Consider the following 24267-nt stretch of genomic DNA (forward strand, 5'->3'; position numbering starts at 1 on the left):
ATGAATATCACGGTTCTCTGCACGATTTTTTTCATAAGCAGCGATTTCCCCCCCACATCTAAATGTTTCTAAAGAAAATGCTGAAATTTAATTAAAAAAGAGATAAAATCTTGAATTTTAATTCATCTCCATATCTATTTTAATCACTTTTTCATTTCAATAATATATTTTATAATTTATTTCATCCATGACATGTGGGTTTATCATGTTTCACTCTCATCTCTCGTTAACGCGATTAGGTTCTAATGGCAATTATTTTTATTAGTTCAATCAACTTTTTACATTGTGCTGACATCCCTAGTGGAAAAGCAACAACAGTGGACTTGGAGAGTTGAGATGAAGTATGACACGAAGTATGAAATTCATGCACGTAGTAGGAAGTGTGATGCGGCTCCTGATGGAACAAAAAATGAAAAAAAAAACCTCTCATCAAAAAGTGAACCTTGTGTAGGTGAAAACCGTTATCACGTTTTTTTTAACGGTATACCACCCAGCCCTCGTGTGTGTTGGTATTTGAATGAGTGTTTAGTGCATATTGTGTGTATGACAGGGGGCTTCAGGGGCCTCACAACAACTTGACTGATGATGAAAATAATGAGTCAAAAAATCTAAATCCTGGGTAGAGATGGTGTGTGAATGTGGTGTGGACTCTGTGCAGGAGGGTCATTGTGTCTCCCCTTATGCTGTAGAAGGCCAGAGTTCCTGCCCTGTGATCCACATACACTCCTATTCTGGAGCTGGCCACTAGAGGGAGTTTAGTCTGCTCAGCATTGTGATGGAAGTAGGAGCTGGAGGGGTAGAGGAGCAGCATCCAGGACTGATCATTAGCTCCAAACTTACACTCAGTACCCCGTCCTTTCCTGCTGATTCTTTTATATGACACTGCTATACCAACCCCCCCACCGCTCCACTCAACCTCCCAGTAGCAGCGTGCAGACACACCCTCTCTACACAGCACCTGCCACCACTCATCAAATCTGTCTGGATGATCAGGATATGACTGGACCCCAGGTCTCTTCTCCACCCTCCTGTTCCCCTCAGACAGATGGAGGGCTGTGTGTGCTGTGTTTGGATCCAGAGTGAAGTGACAGGAATCTGAAGGAGAAGACAAGACGTAAAGAGGTGAGGTCCTAATGCTTGTTCGGTGTGTGTGTGTGTGTGTGTGTGTGTGTGTGTGTGTGTGTGTGTGTGTGTGTGTGTGTGTGTGTGTGTGTGTGTGTGTGTGTGTGTGTGTGTGTGTGTGTGTGTGTGTGTGTGCGAGTTGGCAAGTGTACAATGTGTGTATGTGTGTGTGTGTTGGCAAGTGTACAATGTGTGTGTGTTGGCAAGTGTACAGTGTGTGTGTGTGTGTGTGTGTGTGTGTGTGTGTGTGTGTGTGTGTGTGTGTGTGTGTGTGTGTGTGTGTGTGTGTGTGTGTGTGTGTGTCTGTGTGTCTGTGTGTGTGTTGACAAGTTTACAATGTGTGTGTGTGTGTGTGTGTGTGTGTGTGTTGACAAGTTTACAATGTGTGTGTGTGTGTGTTGACAAGTTTACAATGTGTGTGTGTGTGTGTGTGTGTGTGTGTGTGTGTGTGTGTGTGTGTGTGTGTGTGTGTGTGTGTGTGTGTGTGTGTGTTGGCAAGTGTACAATGTGTGTGTGTGTGTGTGTGTGTGTGTGTGTGTGTGTGTGTGTGTGTGTGTGTGTGTGTGTGTGTGTGTGTGTGTGTGTGTGTGTGTGTGTGTGTGTGTGTCCAACTCACACTGTAAGAATCCTCTCTGGTCACTGGTTCAGCAGTACGAGCCTTGCCATCTGACACTGAAAGATTAACATCACATTGACATAAATGCATGAACACCACAATGTGTACCACAATCAGAGATCGTATATGATGACAAGCAGAGATCATATGATAAAGTGACACTTTGAGTTTCCAGCGTACAGTGAGTGCGTTTATATGCAGTTCAGTTCAGTGCATGAACATACAGTATGCTCCACATGCAGAGATCATATGATAAAGTGTCACTTTGAGTTTCCAGCTTACAGTGAGTGTGTTTATATGCAGTTCAGTATCCCGGTATCAGAGCGTTATATCCCAGTCTACATTCTTGGCCATTATAGAATTCTCTTCAAATATGTGTAGCCTGTACACCAGCAACAGCGTTCTATGGGAAGTCCCTGTATTTGGGATGAGGTGTTTACATGCGTCAGTATCCCGACTTCTGTCGGAATACTCCACCTGGCATATTCCGATTTCTCAGTATCCCAAATATGGGCTTATCCGGGATACTGAAGTAAGGAAAAGGTATTTATATGCTCTAACGTAAATTCGGGATACTTAATATCCCGATCATGTTCGGGATACTGAACTTCATGTCACAGCACTTAATGATAAAAGTGTTTTCCAGCTTCGGAAACCTTACAGGGCACTACAACCTGTGAAATAGACAAGTTAAGATGGGGGTGCACTCTGTAGGTCCCTTTGTAGATTGTGGAGTAGTTGTTAGGGCAGCTTTGAGCTGCAATAATTCACCTGAAAATATCAGACATGTGCTTCCCAATATCATAGGTGCTACCTTGTTAGCCACTAGAGTGGTCAGTAGTTCCCTTTGCTGTGGAATAGTTCACCTATAGGAAGCAGGGCTGCCCATCTAACCCCCTGATACCACTAGTTGGCCCATACAGTAGCTATGACTGCTGTCTGAGTTCACTGGGTTACCACACGCGGCTGCACATCCAGTCTCCTCCTCTGCAGTCAGACTCCTCAACACCACCTAACCCCCACCCCCTCCATTCCCCCACTGCACAACATACTGATACAGTAATGACTTACTGTCTGGTGGAATGCCCTCCTTGCTGCTTGTTCTTCTGACTGGGAGTTCAGGATCAGTATCTGCAGACCAACACAGACACACAATCACCCACATGCATCTCACATCCAATGGCGTAGGAGGGCTGGGCATCAGTGAGTATAAATGGTGACACATGGATACCTGCTGTATTGGACTGTTCTGGACCATATTGGACAACCCTAGATACAAGACTCAAGATGAACATTTCGGTTGTTCTGCTGTTGTTGGAGAGGTTGAGGATTTTGTTTTTCACATTCAAATACAACCCATTTCACAGCATCATTTCCATGAGCACATCTCACAAAAGGCCACAGAGTTGCTCTTCAACACAGAGCTCCTGTTCCTCTCTTCCTCACTCCAGTTAGGCACCATTACCTCTTGAACAGATTATTCTTAAATTGCTTGTTGACGGCATCATCCAAAACCTGCAGCTGTTTCATTAAATCACAGTTCATTTTGGCACTTGGGTTTTAACCTTTAACCTAATATCAAAATATTATTACAAAAATATGTGGTGTTATTTTGTATAGCACATGAATATGACACTACCCCCTCTAGCTACTTCGCTCATTCCGCCGAATCGGTACATATTCCCAAATCCACATGTCCCAGAGATGCACAGCCGTCTCCAAAAGAGTTGTCACCTATCCATCTGTTTGGAATAACAGCTAATAACCTGACTTTCAATTAATCACTTGGCTTAAGAAGTTTTATGTACAAAAATACATTTCATGCACCAAAGAAAGATTGACCCTTTAATGAACACAGACAGGGCAGATTTTCACAAGACAAAAGTTTTGTCGCCTATCGAACATAATGTGAAAATGAGCAGATAAGTCACTTCAAAACACTTCAAATACGCAGATCGGGTGTCATACTTAATCACTGAATCACTCTCACCTCTCCAGAAAATCAACTTTGGCCTTAGGTGTATGTTTAGGGTCATTGTAATCATGGAAAGCAACACAATGAAAAACAATGAAGATCAATGAGAGATGGTGACATATTTGCTATTCGTAGAGCAATACATGTTTAACTTCATGATTTAATCAATGATAAAAGCCCTCAAACACCTGCAGCATCAGTTCTAAAATGGTTGATCTTGGGATCTTGACTTCAGAGTATGAGTCCCATTAGCCTTCATTTTTTCAGAATTAGGCCTGACATACTCCCTGGCTGGCTTTTTTTGAGACAGGACAGTGGGAGAGACTTCTTTGGTGTTAAAGGTGAAGAATTTGGAAAAAAAATACATGGTGCCTAAAGTCAAACATGGGAGGGATACAGCTCTTATGAGGAGCTGCATGCATGCTGCTGGTGTGTGAGGGCTTTTATCATTGATTACATCATGAAGTTAGAAATGTATTGCTCTACGAATAGCCAATATGTCACCATCTCTCATTGAACTCCATTGATTTTCATTGTGTTGCTTTCCATGATTACAATGACCCTAAACATACACCTAAGGCCAAAGTTGATTTTCTGGAGAGGTGAGAGTGATTCAGTGATTAAGTATGACACCCGATCTGCGTATTTGAAGTGTTTTGAAGTGACTTATCTGCTCATTTTCACAAAACTTTTGTCTTGTGAAAATCTGCCCTGTCTGTGGTCATTAAAGGGTCAATCTTTCTTTGGTGCATGAAATTTATTTTTGTACATTCATTTTCATTCGAGAGGGTTGTAGCTTTTTTTTGGCCATAAAATAATACAAACAATACAATAATAATTACATGCATAATTTTAAGTCTGACATATCTTTTGTCACCAACCTGATCTTAGAAATAAGGTAATTTATTGTTATTTTCTCATTTTTAATTTGATTTTCTGTGGACAGGAATTTTGGCCTGTCCCTCTCAGTAAAAGTTATCTTTCAAAGGTGTCTTTCATTTGTTAATTATATAGGAAATCCCACAATTTTCACATTTTTATGTTGTTCTGGGAGTAATTAAGGGAGTAATTAAGTAGTTCAGTATTGTTTTCAACATGCATAGATGCATAGGATTTAATGTCAACCCTGTTACTGAGATAAAGAAACCCCTGTATGATAGGCTAATGGTTCATTCCCCGAATTACATCATTTCAAGGAGGGCACATCACTCACAGGAAAAGGATTTTCACCCCATAAATAATATGTCATTTTCAGTCTTATTTAGCATGGAATTTTGATATTTTATTGGACTATTGGGGGTGGTCACTTTTACAGCATCATTCCTGCCACTTTTTAACCAATTACTTTAAAAGATATGGTTTCTACAGTCCCAAGAAAAAGTTTGTACACCCTTTGAAATTTCTTACCTTTCTGTTAAAATTGGTCATAAAACATGGTCTGATCTTCCCGGAAATCACAAGAAGGAACAACCAGAGTCTGCTTTAACTAATTCAACCCAAACATTTACAAGTTATCATATTTTCATTGGCCATAAGATGTAAACATTCACAGGACAGCAAGGCATAAGTAAGTACACCCTAGCATTCAATAGGTTTTAACCCTAAGTTAGTCGCAATAACCTCAACCAGATGTTTCCTGTAGTTGCAGATCAGATTAACAAAACAATCTGGATGTATCTGGTCTCCCTCTTCTTTAGAAAATGCCTCTCGTCAGCAAGGTTTGTGGGATGTCTGGAGTGCATAGCTTTCTTGACTTCATGCCATATAATCTCAATTGTTTTTTGTCAGGGCTTTGACTGGGCTATTCCAGAATGTGTATTTCATTATTATGAAGCCATTCTAAAGTCGATTTGCTTCTAAAGTATGGGTTGTTGTCACATTTCAGTACCCATACTCTTGTGTGCTTCAACTGTGTGACAGACAGATCTCACTTTTTTTGTAAAATATCTCCATAAACTTCTGAGTTAATTGTTCCACTGATAATAGCAAACTGAAAAGGGCCTGAGGCAGGAAGGTAGCCGCATATAATGATGCTCCCGCCACCATACTCAAAGGTGGAGATGATGTTTTGGTGAAGGTGTGGTTCTCCAGTTCTCCTCCAAACATGACATTGTGTGTTCCCCTGAACAATTCAACTTTGGTTTCAACGTTGGTCTACAGAATATTTTGCAGTAATTCTATGAAGCATATAAATGCTTTTTCGCAAACCTCAAAGGTGCAGCAATATTTTTTTGGTCAGAAACCCCATTAATTTTAGATTGGCAGAATGAATCCCATTTTAAGCTATTCTTGGTTACATCTCCTTTCTGAGTATGGTGGCGGGAGCATCACTATATGCGGTTTCCTTGCTGTCTCAGGTCCTTGACAGTTTGCTATTATCAGTGGAACAATGAACTCAACTTTATTGTGATATTTTACAGAAAAAACGTGAGGAAGTCTGTCACACAGTTGAAGCAAACAAGAGTATGGGTCCTGAAATGTGACAACAACAACCCATACTTTAGAAGCAAATCGACTTTAGAATGGCTTCATAATAATGAAATACACATTCTGAAATAGCCCAGTCAAAGCCCTGACAAAAACAATTGAGATTATATGGCATGAAGTCAAGAAAGCTATGCACTCCAGACATCCCACAAACCTTGCTGACGAGAGGCAGTTCTCTAAAAAAGAGGGAGACAAGATACAAACAGATTGTTTTGTTAATCTGATCTGCAACTACAGGACAAGTCTGGTTGATGATATTGCAAATAACTGAGGGTTAAAACCTACTTAATGCAAGGGTGTACTTACTTATGCCCTGCTCTCCTGTGAATGTTATGGCCTTATGACCAATAAAAATATGATAACATGTAAATGTTTGGGTGGAATTAACTAATAGTCTAGGCAGGATTTCTGAAAAGGTGCTTATTTAAGGTCCTGAAGGCAAATCATGTTAATTTTCGGCATACAACTGATTTAGGGGTATTCAAGGGTGCTGAATCCAAATCTGCCGTATGCCGGACGCAAAAATGTACCGAAATACCTCAAAACGGGCAAAATCCAAAATGGCCGCCGCCACCGTGTTAAAATCCTGCAATCACTTTTCTTTTGGACTAAATAAGGTATGAATTTGAAAATAGCACTTATTTTTATGTTTTCAGACATGGGGAAAGCCATTATGTCATCGGATTTAAGCTCAGATTGGAGGAAAATGCTTATGTCATTGGCTGGCAGCCATTTTAAAAGCAGAGAGCCTCATATTGTCAACGATTTTTAACATTCTTACTAATCTTTCAAGATCCACAGAAAAAAATGCTCTTTGTTTCTGTGAACACAAATACTACAGAAAACTGCACTGAACTGTCTACTTTCACCTGAAAAAAGAAGTTTGTGTCTACCTTTTTCCATTCTTTAGTTATGGGCAGTAGAACATTGGATGACACGACAAAAAAGCACAGATTTTTGACCCCAAAATACTGCACTTCTCACTGCCCATATTTTTGCTTTAAGGACATATTGTCTTTGATAGTGTTCATGTTTGATATACAACATTTTCAGGGGGTTTGAAGGGTGCTTAATGCCTTTAATTCCCATAGTACATCAAAATGAAGGAATCCAATATGGCCGCCGTCACCAGTCTACAGTGTACATTTCTTTGATTACACAAGGTAAACTCTTAAGTAGGCCTACATTATGTAGCATCAGGTTTTCATACAAGGAGAATTAATTTCCATACTCAGATTTAAGATAGATATCAAAGGAAATTATTTCAGTGTAGACTGAATTCATGTTTGCAACAGGAGATTATCTTTTCCATAAATTGACCATTTGTATTTAAATCTCTCCCTATTTCAATTACACTTTTAATGCATTATACCATGAAAAATGTTCCCACCTCAAACCACCACACAATGTTTCCACACCTCTTCACCCATAAAAAATAAATGACCACAAGAGTCTGAAATCGAATATTTTCTAATATTATCCTTTGTACAATGGGAATTACTTCATGTTTGCCGGTTTAATTGCTGTGCTCAGATCACTGTATATCTATGCCTATAAAGGGGATCAAGAGGCAGACTGATGTGAATAATATATAGAATAGAATAGAATAGAATAGAATAGAATAGAATAGAATAGAATAGAATAGAATAGAGTGTACAGATAAGGGAGTGGCATTGTGTGTGTGTGTGTGTGTGTGTGTGTGTGTGTGTGTGTGTGTGTGTGTGTGTGTGTGTGTGTGTGTGTGTGTGTGTGTGTGTGTGTGTGTGTGCGCGCGCGCGCGCGTGCGCGTGCGTGCGTGCGTGCGTGCGTGCGTGCGTGCGAATATATACACAAAGGACATACTCAGGCTGGTATTGCACATCAGTCATCCAAAGTTATTGCATAGATTGTCTTGCTTAAAGGGACAGTTTGGTCAATTTCAACATGCAGTTGTATTGCTCACGCTACCCTTGACTTGTCAGTACCTGGTGATGCCACATTTTTTGGCTCAGCCCTTTCCGAGATATGAGCAATTCTTATGGGGGCAGCGTTTGTTTACATTTTTTAAAAATGAAACATAGGCCAACTCCAAATATTTTCCCAAAAGGTACTGCTGTTTGCTAGTTGTCTGCTGATGTTTTATAACCTTTTGGATGTTTTTGGGAATAAATAAAAATGTTTTTTTGAAATGTAAACAAAGAGCTGCCCCCATTACAATGACCAGGATCTCGGAAACGGCTGAAGAAGAAGAAAAAAAAATCTCAGGCACTGACAAGTCCAGGGTAGTGTGAGCATTACAACTGCATGTTGAAATTGACCAAACTGTCCCTTTAATGTACATATTTCAGCTGAGATGGCCACTCTGTGACAATTATAACCATTAATTACAAGGCTGGACTTTGTTCTGTAGTACAGCAAGAATTCAGCTCAACACATTGCACTGTATCAATTATTTCACAACAACCGGAGGATGGAAGGAGATCAGGGGAACAAGAGATTGTAATGAACAGTCAGACAGTCCATGTGTGTGAAATGTGGTTTTAGTCTTTGGTCCTTACTTTGATGATACATCTGTAGTGCCAATGATACATCTGTAGAGACCCAAGAACTCAGAACCAGGATAATGTCCAAGACAATGTTTTAGCTCTGTGACAGTGGGAAGTTCAGAGAGGGCTAGGTCTATTCTGGCTATAGGTGTGCCTCCTGAAGGCAGCAATGATCTCTTTGGTTTTCTTTTCATTCAGAGCTAGAGAAATTTGTCTCGGTCTCTGTACACCAGGCTGCCACCTTCAGTCCCTTTTGCTGGCCATGCTGCAGTCATGGACGGATAGACTTTAGATGGGGGCTCAGCATGCAGCCATGTGGGGATCCAGCCCTGCTGAACAGGGGAGCAGGAGGAAAAGAGAGTCTGTCTGTTATCTTCTGTTGGTAGAATTGTGCAAGTATAGACTTTAAATTGGCCTAGTTAAAATATACTGGAATGTACATCTGCAGTGTATCAATAACGGTGCTCAGCTGGAGAGAGAGAGCCAATGGCAGGCAGAAGAGCAAGTGGTAGTTTTAAGGTGCCTAGGCACAGAAATGGGCACTTCCCTGTCTTTCTCACAGCACATGAACACAATACTCAAAAATGGACTGCTAATTAACCCATTTTGTCCTACGCCCTTTTTGGGAAAGGGTGCCCTCTTCCTACTAAATCCGCAATGTCTCAACCTCTGAAGCACATACAAACATGAAATGAGTTACATTTAAAAGCCAATACCCTCCCCTTGCATTGTAATGTGTTCATTCAGCTCTAACATACCCACATAGTTAAATTAATAAAACAGCTAAAATCTCAAGATCCTGAAAAACCTATATGTGTTTCCAGGACACAATGGGTTATACGAGGAGGAGGTATCAAAAATCAGAATGTCCTTGCTGACTTGGAATGTCCTTTTTTGAATATTGTGTTCATGTCCTGTGAGAGACAGGAGGGTGCCCATTTCTATTAACCTTGCGCACCATCCTACGTATTTCCGCCAAGAGACTTGACTCCACACTACTTCTGATACCAGTTTATAGGCCTATATATACCAAATATATATGCACATACAGTCACCCTCCTCTACTCTAACCAAAATTGTTTACTTGGTATACTAAGTTAACCTATTCCTAATCACCCCTCCTGGAGTTGCTGAATTGCAGCAACTGCTTGACTCCATGTACTCCATGCCACTTCTTGCAGATGCAGTGTTGGATGAGGCAAGCACAAGTTGTGATGTCTTTGTGGGCCTTGAGAATACATGGGTTCTAAATTTTGTTTATAACCTGACTGCGAACCTAGCCGCGCACAACTCAGCCTCTGATTGTTGGAAACCGCTGTCTGTCAAAAAAAAATAGCTCACGTGGTTGGCTGCCAGTGTCTTGCCCCTCTTCATAACATTGTGTTGATAAACAATGAGAACCCATGTATAAGTGGCAGATACAGGACCAGTGGGACTAAAGCCCTGTTCAATACCACCCATCCCACTTCGGTGACTGGCAGGAGGATAGGAAGGGGTATGTGGGCCTGACTCAATATAGAGATTTGATAATGTGGGGCATTTTATGTAACCATGTGACATCTGAATTAGATAGGACTGATCATTGCAAAACGTCATACTTTGCTTTTGTTGCATTTGCAGCCAAAGTGCCATGCAGTGCATGATATTGTGTGTCCTGCCAAATCACTGGAGAGGAGGAGGTTGATGGGCCTAATGGTTGGGAATGAGTTAACATATATCAAGTAAATTCCTCACAATAACATAAACTGTTTTGATCCACGTTTCACCTTTCCACCATTCAAAGATATATTGTAAGCACCGCAATAAAATCGGCAAACAATGAATTCCTAATGCACAAAATGTAGATGTGCATATTATATTTAGGCACATTCAGACTTATGTGTGTAAATTTGTCTCATAATGGAAGAGGTGGATTGAGGTGGAAATATTGCATCATGTTATAATAAGCATTAAAATAAAAGTGGAAGTAGAGAAAACATTTTCATTCAAAAGATAAGGTTATTGACATGAAAGTCAACTGTCACTTGTAAACATGAATTCAACCTATGAAATCATGTCCTTTGATTCTAATCTTTAATCTGAGTATGGAGATGAATTATCCATGTATGACAACCTATAGCTACAATGTAATTAAGAGTCCACCTTGTCTGGTGATGGCGTCCATATTCGATTAATTCATTTTGAGGTAGGCCTATTAAAGAGGTTTTGAGCCTAATACACAGCATATTTGAATATTTGAATTAAGCACCCTTCAAAACCCCTGAAAATGCTGCATAACAAACATGAACACTATCAAAGACACTTTGTCCTTAAAGCACAAATGTGGGTTGAGACAAGTGCAGTATTTTGGGGTCAAAAAATATTGTTTTTTTTTGTGTCACCCTATGTTCCTGTTGCAATCATGAATTCAGACTACACTGAAATAATTTCCTTTGATATCTATCTTAAATCTGAGTATGGAAATTAATTCTCCCTGTATGAGAACCTAATGCTACATAATGTACTTAAGAGTTTACCTTGTGTAATCAAAGAAACATACACTGTAGACTGGTGACGGCGGCCATATTGGATTCCTTCATTTTGATGTACTATGGGAATATACATTTATTTATACATCATATTGGCATTAAGCACCCTTCAAACCCCCTGAAAATGTTGCACATCAAACATGAACACTATCAAAGACAATATGTCCTTAAAGCAAAACTATGGGCAGAGAGAAGTGCAGTATTTTGGGGTCAAAAATCAGTGTTTTTTTGTGGTGTCATCCCATGTTCTACTGCCCATAACTAAAGAATGGAAAAGGGTAGACTCAAACTTCTTTTTCCAGGTGAAAGTAGACAGTTCAGTGTTGTTTTCTGTAGTATTTGTGTTCACAGAGACAAAGAGCATTTTTTCTGTGAATCTTGAAAGATTAGTAAAAATGTTAAAAATCGCTGACAATATGAGGCTCTCTGCTTTTAAAATGGCTGCCAGCCAATGACATAAGCATTTTCTTCCAATCTGAGCTTAAATCTAATGACATAATGGCTTTCCCCATGTCTGAAAACATAAAAATAAGTGCTATTTTCAAATTCATACCTTATTTAGTCCAAAAGAAAAGTGATTGCAGGATTTTAACACGGTGGCGGCGGCCATATTGGAATTTGCCCGTTTGAGGCATTTCGGTACATTTTTGCGTCCGGCATACGGCAGATTTGGATTCAGCACCCTTGAATACCCCTAAATCAGTTGTATGCCGAAAATTAACATGATTTGCCTTCAGGTGTCAACTTTTTTGAAAAATGACCCTGACTATCAAGCAGACTCTGATTGTTCCTTCTTGAGATTTCCGGGAAGATCAGACCATGTTTTATGATCAATTTTGACAGAAATGTAAGAAATTTAAAAGGGTGTATAAAATTTTTCCTGGGACTGTATATTGATATTCACCAAATTCAAAAGTAATATTCTTCCAAACTATATTATGTTTGTTCTTGTGACCTTGAACATTAGCTGGCTAGGAGCAAATAAACCTGAAATCGTCCTTCGGCGATCGCCTCGTCTGCCTATGCCTAGCGCCGGCCCTGCTCTTACATTCCCATTGTAATTGGGTAATAGGGATGGCTGGGGATGAATAAAATGGATAGCCTGAGATGTGCCCATGTCATTTTGGTCACTTCAAGATGTGTTCTTTCAGCTGATAAATTAAGAATTGCAAAAAAACTCCTGACTTTAAATTTTAGATTTTCAAAGCTGAAAACGTTGGCGGAATCACAATAGTTACTCTGTGATCACGACTGCATAGTTCTTCTGAGCAATACTTTGGCTATATCCTGGAAGTTCTCAGAGGGCGGTCTTAACCTGTGTCTATCAAAAACCTTTGTATGCTTTGTATGCTATTGGTCAAAATCAAAAAAGATCAGACCAGGACATAACCAGCATCTATACAATGCTTTGGTAGCCTGATAAACCAACCTAAATGTGAGACTGGATGTGTAATTTAGTCTGGCCCCGATAAACCCTACACCTGAAGATTGTTGATGAGAACAACCCATTGTTTTTAGAATTTTCGAACCACAATGCATCAAACTGGCAAAGTGTGCATGCCCACTGCCTAGCAAAAATCTTACTGTGTCGTCACGACCGAGCCCATTGTGTTCAAAATGTTTGACCGATCCGAGGCCAGACCCACTCCCAGACGAAAAATTTCGGCGTCCAGTGGGTGGTGCTGGTGTACTAGGCTAATGCTTTGGGACAGTAACCAGCATAGCAAATGCCTTTGAGTGTTCTTTGAGTGCCTTTCAGTGTTGCATTTATAATTAGTAAGGCCACTCGTCCCTAATGGTTTTTTAGTCATGGATAAGTGGTTAGGGCGTCATTCTTATAGCCCAAACTAGGTTGCCAGTTCAACCGGTTCGCCGCACTGCTCCCTTGGGGCACCATTGGGGGCTGCCCCTTACACGAATGAGGCATAAATGCAATTTCATTGCAACCAAAACACTTGCATAAAAATTATGTTATACAAATGTAACCGGCAGCCTGTTGGCTGCTCATGGCCACCGTAGTTATCACTCTAGCTGACACACCCCCAGGTAGCAGGTTGGTCGCTAGTTCAGCAGCAATTAGCTTTGCAGTCATAAAAAGGGCACTAACCTGTTGGCAAGGCACAAGCCCTGCTGTCACCCTGCTGCCCCAGTCCTCGCTGCTTTTAACTTTAGAAGTTTCACTTCTGCAGTAAACCTAAACGCTTTCGGGTAGCCTAGACTGGACCCAGCTACCAAAGCTTTAGTCCTGAGGCCACTGAGGGTATGCAGAAGTTTGACTGTCACCTGTGCCTTGGTCCTCGCTGCTTTTAACCGGAGGTGTGTTGTTATATTTGTACTCGTGCACTACTGTGGACCCGTTTATCTGTAGTGAAACTTAATGAGCTGTTTTAAAAACAGGTTTGCCTCTGCAGCTTGCCAAACGCTTCCGAGTAGATTCTGAACTTCTACTGAAGGTTTGGCCGGGAGGACACAAAGTGCACTGACTGCTGGTTGTGGTGTTTGGCTTGTACATGGTAATGAACTACTTGTTTTCCTACATTATCTGTGATGTGTATGTTAAGGCTACAAGTGCATGTTTACAATGTCAGACTTATTTGTGGCTAGCGCCTAACTATCTGTGCAACTGTCTCACTATGTGAAGTAGGCATTCCTTGTGACCACTTGAGACGCCAGGTGCCAGTTTGAGGCTGAGTCTGGTGACTGGAGGTAAATCAAAATGTTTTTGTTTTGTTCATGTGTGCTCAGCGGGAAAACATTCTAAAAGATTGAACTTGAATGTTGCTCCTAACTTCAATGTTGTAGTTGCTTTTGTAAGAGCACTCATACGTGATTATTTCAAATTGTAAACAAGATGCTACTGCTGCTTTGCCTACCTTGATTTTATGTCTGGTTGTGAACACAGCTATTGCCCTGTTATTTTTTATTTCTTTTGTTTATTATTTTTGATTTAGTTCATATCTGCTGCTGTTGCTCAGCTTCACCTCTCTGTTGGCCTAGGAAAAGGTGACTGCCACCCTTAGTAAATTACCTGTAATTGTGGGTTTGCCCACAGGTGTCTCACTTGGCCTCTTTGATCTTTCTATAATCAGAGCAGTTCCATAGGGTGTATATCAACATTATTTGTAGTGGTAAATGAGCACCTTTAGTGTTTGTGGTGATTACCTATTTGCAGTGCCTGTACTTCGTGTGAGTGTAGTAGTGCATAGTCACAAGAAACCAACCCCTATGAAGCTGCTCTGCTATTATTGAGTTGCATTGTTAGTGAATAGAACCACTTATCTGGGTGGCAGCACATGACTTAACCCCTTGTGTGCCATATGGGGATTGTTGATCAGCAGCATATTTCTGTTTTTATGTTTGTTTATGTTTCAATAAATATTGTATTTGTTTTGATTGAACCCTTACGTCTCTGTATTCACTCATTTGCCTGCGTGTGGGAACCCTCTCGTCTTGAACCTGGTCTAAGAACCATTGGTGTACAAGTAGATCTGGTGGTGCAAGGCCACCAGTGGCGTAGTCGTAATAACACACACACTTTGCCAAGACCCTTTAGGACCCCCGGTTACACAAACAACACACACGCACTCACATACATTTACTTGTCTAAAGATACAAACACATAAACATAGACATCCTGGACATTTTCTCGTGTGTGTGTGTGTGTGTGTGTGTGTGTGTGTGTGTGTGTGTGTGTGTGTGTGTGTGTGTGTGTGTGTGTGTGTGTGTGTAAACTCACACTGTATGCTATCGATGATCTGCATATTTTTCACAGCTTCAAGAAAAAAGAACAAAAATCAGATGAGTCATCTTTCACTTCTAAAACCTAATTGAAGATTCATATGTCTTCTCTATTATGGTCTATGTTTGTCCAACCTGCTGCAGATATCTTGGCTATTTCCTGCTTGAAGACTGACTCTAGCGTCTCCTCCAGTTGCGTCTTCAGTGCAGACACAGATTCCTTCAGGGGCTCCAAGGAAAAGCTCTTGCTATGGGTCACGCTGGTTGAAATTGTGCTGTAAGGCCTCCCAGTGATGGACACCACGTTCTGTACAGAGAAACACACACAATAGGGTGAGGTAAACCTACTAATAAGAACATTTGAACAGCAAGACATTAATATAATACGTAGCCACTGTGTTGCTGCTGCCGCCATAACCCTCTTAATGCCCCGTGTACATCGGGAGCGACCAACGCTAATGAAGCGACGGAAGTCAATCATTCTCTATGGAGGGTGCGCGACCAGTGCTACCGGAGCGAATTCGCCAGGGGCGAAGCTTCTTGAGCGACCAGGGCGACTTTTGACGATTAAACTCAAGCTAATCTTAAGCGAATTCGTTATGACGCTGTTCGGCGAAAACTAATCGGAACGTTCATATTGAGGAATGTCCCAGACTGTCAAGACAGAGCCGTTATGTGATTAGCTGAATCAAACATGTCAGTGCAGCGTCCAGAGCGAATAAAACGAATTCATGGCGAAACTTCTTCAACTACCCCAGCTACCCGGTCGCGTTGGTAGCGCTTGATGTACACGGGGCATAACAGTACTAGACTGGGACCAATCATCCTGAATTGTGACATCCGAAGGCATTTGAGAGACAAAGGCGGCATAGAGTTTTCTTATGTCAATTTGGGTGTGCTGAATTCAAATCTGCCATATGCCGAGCTCTATCTGGCCTCTGTTGACCTCCAGAGGTCATTGAACTTTGACCCTGAAAGCGTACCAACTGAACCCAGTTAATCAGGTTTTTAAGCATTTAATTTATTAATTTTAAGATAAGTGACTATTTCAATTGACAAATGTATTTGTTTTGTTAATATTGGAATGCTAAACTCATGTTTCCTTGGCAAAACAGGCTGTTAGTTAGTGATTATTACATCATTATTACTCAAAGGGACACTGTACAGGAAATGGTCAAAAAAGGTACTACAACTATGCTGCTCATTGAAACTGGGCTGCCTATTATCAAATATGATGTTTACATGGAAGTTTACTAAGTAATAAAGAAATATTGTCTAGTATGGTCCAAGTACAGCCATTTTTGCAGGACAAGCCTGCTTCACTTGACAAGGCAAGGGTACATGTGACTGCAGCCAGTAAGTGTATTTTGCTACATCTTTACTAATTGTGTTCTGTAAAAGAAATTGTCAATTGTGTGTATCTGTGTTCATGCTCTAGTAAAGTCAGCTGTAGTATTGGGAAGGCGTCAGGTGAGCAATTATCAGGGCCACACCCACAGAAACTAGGTATTGTTTTTCTAATTGCTGGGGGCAGTGCGTCTCACTTCAACCCAAGAGTTAAATAGCCAGGCTAAGTGCTAAGGTGTAGGACAAGCCTGCTTCACTTGACAAGGCAAGGGTACATGTGACTGCAGCCAGTAGGTGTTTTTTGCTACATCTTTACTAATTGTGTTCTGTAAAAGAAATTGTCAATTGTGTGTATCTGTGTTCATGCTCTAGTAAAGTCAGCTGTAGTATTGGGAAGGCGTCAGGTGAGCAATTATCAGGGCCACACCCACAGAAACTAGGTATTGTTTTTCTAATTGCTGGGGGCAGTGCGTCTCACTTCAACCCAAGAGTTAAATAGCCAGGCTAAGTGCTAAGGTGTAGGACAAGCCTGCTTCACTTGACAAGGCAAGGGTACATGTGACTGCAGCCAGTAAGTGTAATTTTGCTACATCTTTACTAATTGTGTTCTGTAAAAGAAATTGTCAATTGTGTGTATCTGTGTTCATGCTCTAGTAAAGTCAGCTGTAGTATTGGGAAGGCGTCAGGTGAGCAATTATCAGGGCCACACCCACAGAAACTAGGTATTGTTTTTCTAATTGCTGGGGGCAGTGCGTCTCACTTCAACCCAAGAGTTAAATAGCCAGGCTAAGTGCTAAGGTGTAGGACAAGCCTGCTTCACTTGACAAGGCAAGGGTACATGTGACTGCAGCCAGTAGGTGTATTTTGCTACATCTTTACTAATTGTGTTCTGTAAAAGAAATTGTCAATTGTGTGTATCTGTGTTCATGCTCTAGTAAAGTCAGCTGTAGTATTGGGAAGGCGTCAGGTGAGCAATTATCAGGGCCACACCCACAGAAACTAGGTATTGTTTTTCTAATTGCTGGGGGCAGTGCGTCTCACTTCAACCCAAGAGTTAAATAGCCAGGCTAAGTGCTAAGGTGTAGGACAAGCCTGCTTCACTTGACAAGGCAAGGGTACATGTGACTGCAGCCAGTAAGTATATTTTGCTACATCTTTACTAATTGTGTTCTGTAAAAGAAATTGTCAATTGTGTGTATCTGTGTTCATGCTCTAGTAAAGTCAGCTGTAGTATTGGGAAGGCGTCAGGTGAGCAATTATCAGGGCCACACCCACAGAAACTAGGTATTGTTTTTCTAATTGCTGGGGGCAGTGCGTCTCACTTCAACCCAAGAGTTAAATAGCCAGGCTAAGTGCTAAGGTGTAGGACAAGCCTGCTTCACTTGACAAGGCAAGGGTACATGTGACTGCAGCCAGTAAGTGTATTTTGCTACATCTTTACTAATTGTGTTCTGTAAAAGAAATTGTCAATTGTGTGTATCTGTGTTCATGCTCTAGTAAAGTCAGCTGTAGTATTGGGAAGGCGTCAGGTGAGCAATTATCAGGGCCACACCCACAGAAACTAGGTATTGTTTTTCTAATTGCTGGGGGCAGTGCTCATTGAGTGGCACATACGCCCATATTAGGAAAGTAAGTGCGCTTCCAGCGGCAGCTGGGCAGCGGCAGCCCTCCTCGTGCTAAGACCGACGAGTGACAAGACAAGCAACTCTACCTGTGCAACTCAAGACCGACGAGTGACAAGACAAGCAACTCTACCTGTGCAACTCAAGACCGACGAGTGACAAGACAAGCAACTCTACCTGTGCAACTCAAGACCGACGAGTGACAAGACAAGCAACTCTACCTGTGCAACTCCACCGAAGCAACGACACGTAAGGCACATTTTTATCTCACTGCTGACCTACATCGACAATGTGTTTCCAGAGAATCCCAGTAATCTGCAGAAGGCGCAGGCCTTTCAAACCCTCCAACCAACACAGAAACCTGTCCAACCTTCGCCCTCTACAACCAAACCCAGCCACAATCAGCTCCTTCACTGTTGGTCTCTGGAACTGTCAATCAACTGTCAACAAAGCTGACTTCATCTCTGCCTATGCTAGTAGTCTCTCTGTTGACCTGTTGGCACTAACAGAAACCTGGTTGAAGCCTGAAAACACAGCCACTCCAGCAGCACTCTCAGCTAACTACTCATTTTCACACACCAGTCGGCTGAAGAAAAGAGGAGGCGGAACAGGGATCCTTATCAACAAGCATTGGAGCTATGCCCCCCTGCTGCCTGCCAACAACTACAGCTCCCAGGTGAAAAACCCATATGTGATGGGATGCGCAATCGCATGGATACCGGAGCTGGGGAATAGGTGCGCACTGATTATTATGGGCGGTATTTAAGGGGCTTGGCCTGGAGGTTGGCACATGCCTGGTTTCCTTCGGGGAGAACAGTCCTTGTTTCGTCGTGGGATTTGGCGTGGAAGGCCGAAGACTATCGCGTGGTGAGTGCGTTGTGCCTATCTGGTAGTTTTGGCTGCTTTGATGACCTTTTTCTGACTGCGTAATTCGCTTGCTCTGCAGTGTATCCAAACGGTGCTTTGGTGCCTCGGTTGCCAGAGGGGTTGCGTTGCCCTGTGGGAAGCTGCCAGCTGACTCGTGGGGTGGCTAGCTTTGTGGCAGTGTCTCTGGATGCTAGGTAAGTTACCGTAGGACTCGGTGGGTTGCTTAGATTGCATGGTGTAGCCCTTGTCTAATTCCTCTCCATTGGTTTTGGAACAGCAGCGGAATGTGGCGCGTTTGTGTTCGGAGCTCACAATGGATAGTGGCCTTGTAGAACCATCTCCAGCCTAACGGTATGTATCTCTTCCTCGCCTTGCTGCTAGCATGGGGCATTAGTGAACCTGATAACTTAGTGTGGTTTTGTTATTAACTTAACAGATCTGCGGCTACTTGGAGATTCTGTCCCTCGACTTCCCACGGCGTCGGTGGCTGCTGTTTTGTTTAGATCCGACTCACGCTCGGGATTCGTCAACCCAGCGGGCTCTCGCTACCTTTGATGCGGGAACGCACACCTGTGGCTGCTTGTCTGAGTGCCTCTTTTCCATGTTTATGTCTGTGGTCCATCTGTATATCAAATACTCAAACACTGATAAGTCCGTCTCCCAGGACGTGCCTTCTGCCAATCTTATTATAACATAAGGGAGCGTGATTTGGGGTGTACTATTTGTCCCCCCACATTTAGTATTTACATTTAAGCATTGCCACAATACTAGTGGCAGGAGTTTGTGCGCCTTACTTACTGTGAATAATTGTATCACTGTCTCTTCTCCTCTCTCTCACCTCTCTCCTCTCTCTCTCTTTCTATCGGACAGTAGTAACAGTTAAACCTTGCCACAATACTAGTGGCAGGAGTTTGTGTGCATTACTGACAGTGAATAAGTGTATCACTGTCCTTTCTCTCTCTCACCTCTCTCTCCTTTTCTCTATCGGACAGTATTAACATTTAAGCATTGCCACAATACTAGTGGCAGGAGTTTGTGTCAATTACTTATTGTGAATAATTGTACCATTGTCCTCTCTCTCTCTCCTCTTCTCTCTCGCTCCTCTTTCTCTCTCTCTTTTGGGACAGGAGACCGACCCCTCATCCCAGCGTGTGCTGTTGGCGTCCCAGGTGGTGGAATTCTGCACTTTTCCTTTGCTGTGAGCACATGGGTGATTTGAGTTTGATTATCTATCTTAGTGTAGTAATTGTGTGATTCCATTTATTTACTTTATTTTGATTTATTTCTTTGGTGTGGTTTACTTTCTTTTTATTGTGTGTTTTGAGTTTCTGTCTTTTCTTTCGCCAACGTGTACCGTTTGGGGCGGGGCCTGCTCCGCTACTCCCCCCTACCGCTTAGCTCTCGTTACCTCTCTCCACGGTCGTGGACCAGGCCCTAGGGCCCGTGAGCATTGGGGCAGTGTTGCCCGTGTACTGGGAGTGTGTGTGGGTGTGTATGCATGTGTGTGTGTGTGGGGGAAGAGGGGTCAACTGTGTTGTGGGGTTGTGATAGTGATGTACTGTGGACCTTTGTGTGAAATAAATATCCATTTTGTCGGGGAAGCATACTTCTCTTGCCTCTGAGTATCTGTGAACCAGTGTGCCTTACTTAAAGTGTATTTTCACTATTCTCCAAGTTAACTTAACTTTTGCTCTGAGGGGAATAGCCCTCAGGGCTGGCGTAGTCGGGTGTGGGCTTCAGCCCAAATTGTCAAAGTAGGCCTGCTACACATATACTTAAAGTGTACTTTTTTTGACCGCACTTAGTACAAAGTGTACTATTTTCGGCGATTTAAAGTGCGCTTCATTGCACTATTAGTGCGCTGAAGCACTACTAAAGCAGTACTTCAGCACACTTGCAGCACACTGAGGATGCTAAATTGGCACCGCTTTTGGACAACTTTAAGTGCACTACAAGCATACTTTTGAAAGTATGCTCTAAACACGCTTTTCATGCATTCGTATGGCATTAATAGTGTGCTTGAGTACACTTCTATAACATTTTATTGTTACTAGAAGTACAATAAAAGTATATTAACTTCATGCTTCTTTGGACTACATTGGAACATTTTAAGTCTGTAAAAAGTATATCATATTAAGTATTGTAAATATATAACAGGTATGCTTGAAGTATATTTACAGTACACTCCCAAGTACATGAAATAATATAAATGTAATAGTACAATCCATGCTGGTCCTCAGAGCTTGTACATTACACACAGCCACATGTCACAGTAGTGATACAGTACAGTATGCATGCCTAGCACGACATTTACATGCCTAGCATGACATTTACAATCATTGCATTGTTACAGAGATTTCAGATACACATTTTACTTTATTTCATTCTTGTTCCACCTTTCTGCAATTGATCATATGAATTGATCATTAATGATGACCTTTGATTATTTGTTTGAACAACTAGTTCCAACTTACCTCTCACCATGATGTCATGGGAAGTGTGAGCCTATATATACCAGAACATATACGTGACCATCATAATGACGGTGGGAACATGGTCATTTTTTGTGTACCACTTTAAAATGTTAAAACTCCTACAATAAACGCAGAATATAACAATGAGTAATATTTTCATGCAAACCAAAGATATTCCTTAGAGGTCAATGGCTTTCTGTTTGAGAAATTGAGCTCCAAGAAGTGCATTACATGATGGTACATGCATGATGATGCATGATGGGTAAATGCACTTTGTGTAAGCACACTTTGAATATATTTGGATGAAGCACAATCATGGTGCACTTAGAAAAAGTATACTTCCAATATGTTAAAGTGATTTACTTTAAAGCGCACTATAGAAAATCACACTTCGAAGTCACTTGGGTGAAGTATAATCAGAGTGCACTTAAAAAAAGTGCAATTGCAATATGTTATTAAAAAATACACTTTTAGTAAGTTCACTATTAGAACACTATTAGTATATTCCTCTAAATACACTTTAGCCAAACATCTTCTAAGTGCACTTTATGTATGGTTCGCAAAGTGTACTTTCTTTGAGAGCAACTTAATTACATCTCATTTTAAGTACACTTTAAATAAGCATATTGTAAACATACTTTTTCTTAGCACAAAAAGTGTGAGTGCGCTTTTAACATGCTAAGTACACTTCAGTTGTGCTTTTATTGTACTAAATTGAACCACTTTTTCACCTGGGCTGCCTGGAATACCATGCAATCAAAGTCACAGCCCCAATCAAGGTGTCTGTACTTGTGATCTACCGTCCCCCAGGAACACTGGGCGACTTTATTGACGAATTGGATACGCTGATCTCCTCCATCACGGACCTAGGCGGCCCCCTACTTGTCCTCGGCGACTTCAACATACATCTAGAGAAGCCGTACGCCACAGACTTCAAGGCCCTGATGAACTCATTTGACATTCAACTAGCCAGCTGCCCCCCGACACACAAGAGTGGTAACCAGCTCGACCTGATCATGACTAAGGACTGCCAAGCGGACAACATCAAGGTAACACCAATGCATGTTTCAGACCACTTTTTCCTCCATTTAACCACCTCCCTACCCGACCCTACACCCACCCCCCCTCCCTGCGGAATCTACGCAACCTGTCACGCACTAGCTTTGCATCAGTGGTGGCAGATGCCTTGCCCTCAGCAACTGTGCTCTCCTCACTCGATGTTGACACTGCTACAGATTCGCTCAGCTCCACACTGACCTCCTGCCTCGACAACCTCTGCCCACTAGTCACTAAACCTGCAAGACCTTCACAACCGCGACCATGGCTGACAGAGACCATCCGAGCTCTACGTACCACCCTCAGAGCGGCAGAAAGGAAATGGCGCAAAACCCGCAACCCATCTGACCTCGAAAAACTTAGATCTCTACTAGCCTCCTTCTCCGCCTCTGTAACAGCTGCCAAGACTACCTACTACAACGACAAGATCAGCAACACTACAGACCCACGTAAGTTGTTTTCTACATTCAAGTCACTGCTCAACCCTCCCCCCCCTCCTGCACCCATAGACCTTAACCCGGACAACTTTGCCACCTTCTTCACGGAAAAGACGGCAAATATTAGCAAGCAATTCTGTGAACCACCCTCCCGCCCAGAAGACACCCCCCTGGAAAACACGGCGACTCCTGCAACACTTCATGAATTCACTCTGCTCTCTGAAGAAGACGTTTCCAGACTCATCACAAGAAGCCGTCCCACTACCTGCCTACTAGACCCAGTGCCCACGAACCTTCTTCAAGACATTGCCCAAACAGTGGTCCCAGCAATCACATCCATCATGAACTCCTCACTCTCCTCCGGCACTGTCCCCTCCGCCTTCAAACAAGCAAGGGTGACACCACTACTGAAGAATTCTACACTGAACCCTGCTCATGTCGAAAACTACAGACCTGTCTCACTGCTTCCCTTCCTATCCAAGACGCTAGAAAGGGCAGTTGCAAAGCAAGTCACCAACTTCCTAAACCAGAACGGATTACTTGACCCAAAACAATCTGGTTTCAGAAGTGGACATTCAACTGAAACTGCGTTACTCTCAGTGACTGAAGCTCTAAGGACTGCAAGAACGGAAGGACTATCCTCTGTCCTCATACTACTAGACCTATCTGCAGCCTTTGACACAGTCAACCACAAGATCCTCCTGAGGATACTCACAGCCATGGGAATCACAGGCGTTGTCCACTCATGGTTCAACTCCTACCTCTCTGGACGCACCTTCAGTGTGTCATGGCAAGGGAAGCTGTCTACGACTCACACCCTCTCCACAGGCGTACCCCAAGGATCAGTGCTGGGACCCCTTCTGTTTGCAATATACACGTCCTCCCTGGGACGTGTCATTCAAACACATGGGTTCTCCTACCACTGCTATGCTGATGACACCCAGATGTACCTGTCGTTCCGTCCAGAGGACACCACGGTTTCGGAACGCATCTTTGCCTGCCTCACCGACTTGTCAACATGGATAAAGGACCACCACCTACAGCTGAACCTGGCCAAGACAGAGCTCCTGGTGATCCCAGCTAAAGAGCCGCTCAGTCACAACATCAACCTCAAGATAGGCTCCACCATCGTGACCCCAAGCAAAGTCGCCAAAAACCTTGGCGTCATGATTGATGATGAGCTGTCATGCTCCAACTACATCAACTCGGTCACCCGGACCTGTCGAATCCAGATGTCCAACGTACGGAATATCAGACCTGTGCTGACACAATATTCTACACAACGACTGGTCCAGGCCACGGTCCTGTCCCGCGTTGACTACTGCAACTCACTCATGACAGGTCTACCTGCTTGTGCGCTAAAGCCTCTGCAGATGATCCAGAATGCGGCGGCACGGTTGATCTTCAATCAACCCAAAAGGACCCATGTTACTCCTCTATTTATTGAGTTGCACTGGTTACCGATCGCCGCCC

General features: G+C 42.4%; 1 protein-coding gene and 1 long non-coding RNA gene across 3 annotated transcripts in view; one reads left to right on the forward strand and one right to left on the reverse strand.

Moving 5' to 3' along the window:
* Positions 1 to 565: 565 nt before the first annotated feature.
* Positions 566 to 24267, reverse strand: part of LOC134446513 (tripartite motif-containing protein 16-like) — a 31820-nt gene continuing 8118 nt past the window's right edge. The window contains exons 4-6 of the mRNA XM_063195879.1: positions 15127 to 15298; positions 14990 to 15025; positions 566 to 1095 (exon numbers count right to left, since the gene is read on the reverse strand). Coding sequence (XP_063051949.1) covers positions 566 to 1095; positions 14990 to 15025; positions 15127 to 15298 — 738 coding nt within the window. The remainder of the gene's footprint in view (positions 1096 to 14989; positions 15026 to 15126; positions 15299 to 24267) is intronic.
* Positions 18668 to 19309, forward strand: LOC134445201 (uncharacterized). Of its 2 annotated transcripts, none has more exons than XR_010034200.1 (3): positions 18668 to 19021; positions 19105 to 19178; positions 19264 to 19309. It is a non-coding gene; the product is annotated as an uncharacterized LOC134445201 (long non-coding RNA). The 2 variants fall into 2 exon arrangements; XR_010034201.1 differs by having other exon boundaries at positions 19108 to 19178.

This window comes from Engraulis encrasicolus, chromosome 3, assembly GCF_034702125.1.
Source record: "Engraulis encrasicolus isolate BLACKSEA-1 chromosome 3, IST_EnEncr_1.0, whole genome shotgun sequence".
Lineage (NCBI taxonomy): Eukaryota > Metazoa > Chordata > Actinopteri > Clupeiformes > Engraulidae > Engraulis > Engraulis encrasicolus.